This window comes from Urtica dioica, chromosome 5 (assembly GCF_054948205.1).
Source record: "Urtica dioica subsp. dioica isolate 48M chromosome 5, U.dioica_male_clone48M_v1_H2, whole genome shotgun sequence".
In the NCBI taxonomy this organism is placed as follows: Eukaryota; Viridiplantae; Streptophyta; class Magnoliopsida; order Rosales; family Urticaceae; genus Urtica; species Urtica dioica.
In genome coordinates, this window is record NC_142760.1 from 10,850,751 (window position 1) to 10,858,200 (window position 7,450).

A 7,450-nucleotide genomic window follows, 5' to 3' on the forward strand; every position below is an offset into this window, starting at 1 on the left:
TCCTATCCGTTGGTTGGACTCATCTACATCGACATTCTCAATCGCTCAATCATTTATCCATCTACAAAAAAAGCATCAATCATTATAATGCGTCAAGATCGAAGAGGAAAAGAACGCGGGCAAAAATGGGTAGAACCAAGAAATGGGTTTTATTCGCTCTCGTTGAGTTAGTATTTCTCTGCATCGCTTCTGTCGAGAGGTGCTCGGCGGATCCACTTGGCGAGCAGAAACTGGACAGAGTCGCGAAGCTTCCGGGTCAGAACTTCGACGTGGGTTTCGCTCATTACTCTGGTTACGTCACTGTGAATGAAGAATCTGGGAGAGCTCATTTCTACTGGTTCTTTGAAGCCGTTGAAGAACCTGCTTCCAAGCCCCTTGTTCTCTGGCTTAATGGAGGTCAAATCTCTCTCACTTTGCTAAATGACAGTAGTTTTTTTAAGTCTCAAGTTATGGGTATATATATGCATAGTTCTCATGCTTCTTTGTAATGTTTTTAGTGCCAAATTTGTCATCTTGTTGAATTACCAAGTGTTTACTTTGTGTTAATTGCCAATTAGTCAGCTGGGTTTCAAAAAGTTTTCATCTATTCTTGACTGTTTGTAATTCTTTTGAAGAGTAAATTATCATTTGTATAGTTTAGTAAATGCATAAAATTGTTCTGCTGTCACACAAAGTACTATGTGTGATCAAGATTAGTAAGAATTTCAATTTCATTAGTGATCTTTTAGCCACTTTTGAAATAATGTTGCATAAAATATGATAACTGTGAAACAATAGTTCAGGTCCTGGATGCTCATCCATTGCTTATGGAGAGGCCGAAGAGATTGGTCCGTTTCACATAAATCCAGATTCAAAGACTCTCTATTTGAATCCATACTCTTGGAATCAAGGTTAGTGGAAAGGTTCTTGACTGATTTATAATCTTATTCATTTTTTAAGCAAGCCATAGTTTTAAGTTATTATTGACATTAACAAAGTACCAGAATGTGAGCACCTTTTCCCTCGACCAAAAAAAAAAAAAGAAAAAAAAAAAGATTGAGCACCTTTCTGTTTGCTTTTGGGGGTTTTATTTTCCTACTTTGGGGGCACTTTTTTTGTTGACAGTTAATGAGTTGGTAAAAGGAAATCTTTGCATTTGAAATATTTTATTCATTTTATAGGGTGCAGTCAATTGTATCTTATTGACTTCTTTATAAGGGGAGCAATTTTACCTATGTATCCGTGTACCCGCAAAACCCTACCCAACATGAGTAGGGTGTTACTCCGAATAAATGAGTAATGTTTAAGGTACGAATATTACCCATTAAAAATTATATGGGTATGGGTAGTGTATGATTTTGAAGTACTCTACCCATACCCTACTGGTGTGAAATTATTATTATATTTATGAATTTTAAATAAATTTTAGAGATTTGTTACTAACTAGCCCTTTTAAGGAGGAGAGATTAAAATAATAGCCAAACTATTGATTTATTTAGGAGAATAGCCAATATTAATTATATTCCCGAAAAAGCCCCTTTTTTTCCTAAGAACATAGCTTTCGTCATGATCTCAGCTGCAAAACCCAGTTGAGCCACATTTTTAGAGAAGGATGTTACCCTGCACTCAATATACACTCATATCCACTGTATCATATAATAGCACAATCTGTAAGATATCATTTGCATATGTAAAAAGAAATATGTATAATATGCGGGTTTGAGAGCCATAGTAGGTCGAATCAACCAACGGGATTGCATTGAAGATCCGGAGAAGACAAGCCCAGGTCTGCTCGCAGAGCACAGATCTGCATGGACATTTGTAGCCGGAGCTGGTCTTCAAGCACGGAGTTCCAGTCAAGGTTTCAAGGCTCGGGCTTGGCTGGAGAGGGAAGCTAGGTTTCGAGAGATGACTTTAGGCGGTCGGCCGGAGAGCACGGCCACGCCGGCGAACTGTGGAGCGGCGACGGAGAGGACGATGACTGTGGCGGCGATTTCAGATTCTAGGGTTTTTCGTTCGACTATTAATCAGTCGATTAACTGTGACAGTTAATCGAGATTAACTGTCACAGTTAGATTAACTGTGACAAACCTCTTCCGAAAACGATTTCGAACATCGGCGAGTCTCGCGGTTGCGCCGATCCGGCTGTTCGAAGGTCACAAGTTCAATTTTGCATATTAACTGTGATAGTTAATCGGATTAACTGTGAAGGTTAATTCGATTAACCGTGGCGATCCTCCTCCGAAGACGATCTCGAACATCAGTGAGTCCCACGGCTGCGCCGATCCGGCTGTTCGAAGGTCGCTAGTTCAATTTTGCATATTAACTGTGATAGTTAATCGGATTAACTGTGAAGGTTAATTCGATTAACCGTGACGATCCTCCTCCGGAAACGATTTCAAACATCAGTGAGTCCCGCGGCTGCACCGATCCGACCGTTTAAAGGTTGCAAGTCCAGTCTTGAAATTGCCGGAGAAGTTGAGATTTGAGAGCTTTGTCGCCGAATGTCAAGACCTCGTTTTCGATGTAGACGAGCGAGACTTCGTCGGAGAATTGAGCAACGTTTTAAGGCAATCCAGTTAACGGCGGCGTTCCGATCGGAAGCTAGGGTTGAGATTTCGCCGTTTGAAACTTTTATGAAAACTCGGATTCCGACGCTGGAGACGGCGGAGATGACAGTTAATAAAATTTATTGTTCTTGTTACGGTTAATAAGATTTATTGTCCTTGTTACGGGTAATGAGATTTATTATTTTTCTTGGTACCGTTCATAATATTTAATCTTACAGTTAATAATAACAACTTTTAATGGTATTATTGGAATATTGAAATGTTATTATAACAAATTGGCTACTTTCCTAAATATGTTAATAGTTAGGCTATAATTTTAAAATAGGGGGGCTATTTGGGCTAGATACTTAGTCCGCCCTAAATTTTAATGTACGAATTTATTAATTTAAGTATTTTTTTTAGATTTTTTATTTTTATTTTTTATTAATAAATCTAAAATTAAATGGGTAAAAAAAATACGCATGGGTTACCCAATACCTTCTAAGGCAGACCCATACCTATTAAAATAAATGAGTATGAATAGGGTATGGTTAAAAAAAAAAAATCTTGAATAGGGTCTGATTTTGTAGGACCCTATCCAGACTCTACTCGTTGCCATCCATACTTCTTTGGAATATATATATATATATATATATATATATATATATTCAAGTTAATCTACAAACAAATCCTTTTGAATAAAGAACATGTATGATTGTGATTTCTGATTCTTATTATTTAATATTTATTTATCTCTCTTTTTCTTTTTTAGTAAATTATTTGTTTTCTCTTTTTATTTATGCTGTAATATTTATCATGATATAACTGAAGATTGTCTTCTTTTGCTGAATTAGAAAATATAAACATTGGAAAATAACAGCTATAAACTTCTATCTGGTTTTCCTTACTACAAACATATTCCAGCTATTTGCCTCATAAGCTTGTCAATGTCGCAGTGGCTAATGTTCTGTTTGTCGACTCTCCTGTTGGGGTCGGTTTTTCATACTCAAACACATCCTCTGATTTGCAGAATAACGGAGATAAAAGGACTGGTAGATTTCTAATGGCCTCTTGAATTGATACATTCGTTTTTTTCCTTCGAAATTTATGACCTTCAATCTGTTTATCTTCTCTATGCAGCTCAAGACAATCTTGCTTTTTTGCTGAGATGGTTTGAACGTTTTCCTCAATACAAAGGAAGGGACTTCTATATTACCGGAGAGAGCTATGCTGGTTAGTTGAATCCTCTATTTTTTTTTTTTTTCCGTAACAGATTTCATGTTATTGCACTTTAAATTGGTGGTCTTAATCACTGAACTCTTTGTTACCAGGGCATTATGTTCCTCAGCTGAGCCAGGCAATCGTAGGGCACAACTCGGAAAGTAATAATGGAGAATCAATCAACCTGAAGGGTTACATGGTACAAATAGCTCGAGTTTTTGGCTGCTGGAAAGCAATCGAGACAGTTTAGGAACTGATTCATGCGTCTGAAAACAGGTTGGAAATGCTTTGACCGACGACCACAATGATCACATGGGAGCTTTCCAGTTCATGTGGGCTGCGGGCTTGATATCCGACCAAACATACAAGTCAACGAAACTCGAATGCAATTTCCAATCATTTGTACATGTATCAAATTCATGCGGCGAGGTTGTGGACAAAGCTTATACAGAACTTGGCGACATTGACCCGTATAGCATTTACACTCCTCCGTGTCATTCTACTGCCACCCTACAGTTGAACCAGCTGCGCAAAAGAATGCATGTAAGTACGCACATTCCAATGCACTCATTTAGCTAGGGGTTGAAATTGATAGGACGCGAGATATACACATCGATAATTATATTGAATATCAAATTGGTGGTTACACGATATTGGAATTCCAGAGGTAGGCCTATCTCTCTTTTGCACTCTACTCGGGAAGTAACAAAACTCTTTAATGTACACATAATCTTTGTGTAATCAGTCATAAATAATTGTAAATAACAATTGTATATAGTTGTAAATAATACTGTAAATAGTTGTAACCGTAATAAAGGTTGGCTATATACCAAATATTTACCAAATGTTAGCTAAATAACAATCTGAAAGTGTAAATATGGCTAGTTTGCTTAATTATTTGTAGTTATATTGAATATCAAATCGGTGGTTACACAATATTTCAGTTCGAGAGATAGGCCTGTCTCTCCTTTGCACTCTAATCGAGAAGTAACAAAACTCTTTAATGTAATCATTTTTCTAATGATCTAAACATGATTAAACAAATAAAATCACTAGTTTCCCCTCCCTATGTATATTTTAACATCCGTATTTTTTTTTAATTTACAATAGAAATTTAGTGATTGCCCACCTTGTTATTCATTTGTTTTATCAGCATTTGATTATTTTATACATATATTAAAAATTAGAAATGCACATTTTATAAATTTCTTTATGACCACAAATTACACTAAAAACTTTAAAAAATTATTTAAAATTAAGTAAATAAATTTGTGCCCTCTAAAATTTATCTCTGACAATTGGTCACCCTCTAAAATTTATCCAGGAGAGCTTCTGTGAAGTAACTCATGTTCCCCTACTTGATACCAACATGTTGCTCTTATTTGATTAGATGTCCGGTCATATCAGTCAGAGTTATGATCCTTGCACTGAAAAACACTCGGTTGCTTACTTCAACCTACCCGAGGTTCAACAAGCTCTTCATGTAGATCCGAATCATGCGCCGTCTAAATGGGTTACATGCAGGTAAAAATCGTTCATGAACAAGCCAAAGATATTCTCGATCGTATGGAAGCTACATTTTATCATTCAATTTTTTAGCATTGTTAAATATCATGGGACTCTATCTAAATACCAATTGGCAATGAGAAGAGTAGCTCACAACTTAATAAGCCTTTTTAAGTCTCTTTATCTTTCTGATGTGAGATCCTTAACATGTCCCTTTAACATGGTGACTTTTGAGCTCACTCAGCTTAGGTTGGACCCATCACTTTTGGGCAAGTTTTTATATGATTTGATACCATGTCAAGTACCAATTTGCAATGAGAGGATTAAGTCCTTTTATCTTTCTGACGTTGGAAATTTAACAAGATCGATAAACTCTCTTCTCTTACCATCATAATCATTACGATACACATTGTTTGACTACGATGACTGCAATTTCAGGAGCTTTTCCACTCTTACATAAATTATTTGCTTAAGGATTTTTTTTCCCCTTCCTCTTCCTGTGCTCTTGCAGTGGGGCGGTTAGTGTGGGATGGAAGGACAGTGCTTCATCAGTTCTGGATATTTACCATGAGATGATTCGTGCCGGGATTCGTATATGGGTATTCAGGTACAGATCAGACGACTCAACTTCTGATAGTTTGTACAGTTTTAATCAAAGTTTAATTATGTGTAGTTCCGTTCACACATATATTATTCCCCAATCACCAGGTAGTGAATAAACCATCGTTGTCCCGGAAATGGTCCCTATTATAGGATTGGTAGTTGCTATGAGTTTTTTATTTTTATTTTATTTTATTTGCCTTTCTCTCTGCACTAATGAGATTAAATATCTGGTAGTAGCTATACCTGAGATATATTCTGTGTTTTTGACAGTGGTGATACGGATACTGTAATCCCTGTTACATCCACAAGATACAATATTGATGCTCTAAATCTTACGACCACCAGACCTTGGCGTGCCTGGTACGATGGGATCGAGGTAAGTTGTGCTCGGAAAACTTGTTATACGCATATGTATTGAGTTTTAGTACATAAATAATACTTGGAAAGGAAACAAAGCACACATATCCATTTTGTCAGATTTAAGGAATAGGAAATCGGAAAATTAAGTTGCTAGGAGGGGATAAAGTAATGAATTGAAAAACAGAGAATAAAAAGTAGTTCCTTGGAAACACCGATCGAGATTATGTTTCTGTAAGTGAATTTTCCATCTCAGGTTGGTGGGTGGACTGAAGAATATGAAGGGCTGACCTTCGTGACAGTGAGAGGAGCGGGTCACGAAGTCCCTCTGCACAAACCAAAACAAGCTCTTGCACTCTTTAAGTCCTTTCTCGCTGGATCATCAATGCCCGGTCTTGGTGTCAAGCTTTTTAGCGACTCTTGACGAGGGTGGATCATAGATTTTCTTTATAGCTTGTTTTTTTTCTTCTTCAATAAGTCATTTACGTCTCTTGTAGCGTAAGTGACGTTATCACGCTATTGTGTGATGGCGCGATTACTTTGTACCAAACAGATTCTGTATGATTTGAGACCAGAAGATCGCTATGAATTTGCGTACATGACAGCGGAAAAAAAATTTGAACACGAGGAACTTTGAGCTTCACTGGTTTTTCTTTAATTTTGCGTTTGAAGTATACTAATAGGCCCTTTTTTTTCCTCTTCTTCTTCTTCACTGCACATGTGTTCGGAAGCGAACTAAAAGTGCCCATAATCTGTATTATGACAGATGCTTCAAAACCAGCTTCAAGAACAGATTTATTGAAGCTTAAGCAACCTCACGATCTAACCAAGAATTCAACAATGAAAATACAAAGGTTAGCCAATTTTCTTGCGTCTAGCCTTCATCTTGGTCCGATTTTTCACTACGACAAAAGAGGATTACAATATCTTCAAAAGTTTTAACCCCGATTTTTCACTTTCCCCAATTCACTAGAAGTTGTTTTAAAAAATGCTGCCCTACATTTTTTTTACCCTACATTTTCTTTTTGCCCAATGTTGAGTCTCGATATACCCTACATTTTACATCTCTTAACAAGATAAAATGAGAACTCAAGACAACAATGAGTCAATTCTAGAATCGGAAGAAAGCACGTTGTATGAGAACTTTCGATGACCGGAATATAGACCACACTAAAATTTAAGCAAATCATTGGCTCTTTTAAAAAAAACTCTCAAATGTTAGTGAATGAACTAAA

General features: G+C 36.7%; 1 protein-coding gene across 1 annotated transcript; it reads left to right on the forward strand.

The window, feature by feature from the left end:
- On the forward strand, nucleotides 1–6,858 carry LOC149395153 (serine carboxypeptidase II-2-like). The gene is made up of 10 exons (XM_089615183.1): nucleotides 1–396; nucleotides 783–890; nucleotides 3,485–3,580; nucleotides 3,669–3,761; nucleotides 3,860–3,948; nucleotides 4,026–4,292; nucleotides 5,140–5,273; nucleotides 5,767–5,862; nucleotides 6,129–6,234; nucleotides 6,472–6,858. Exons 1-10 carry the CDS (start codon nucleotides 126–128, stop codon nucleotides 6,637–6,639), a joined length of 1,428 nt encoding a protein of 475 aa, XP_089471309.1. The 5' UTR covers nucleotides 1–125; the 3' UTR covers nucleotides 6,640–6,858.
- The last annotated feature ends 592 nt before the right edge of the window (nucleotides 6,859–7,450 follow it).

Bases quoted from the DNA above. Each gene is read 5' to 3' on its own strand.
- LOC149395153 (XM_089615183.1), top strand. From the start codon at position 126: ATGGGTAGAACCAAGAAATGGGTTTTATTCGCTCTCGTTGAGTTAGTA. The intron at 5,863-6,128 runs GTACAGATCAGA...TGTTTTTGACAG, and splicing joins ATTCGTATATGGGTATTCAG to TGGTGATACGGATACTGTAA. The intron at 6,235-6,471 runs GTAAGTTGTGCT...TTTCCATCTCAG, and splicing joins CCTGGTACGATGGGATCGAG to GTTGGTGGGTGGACTGAAGA.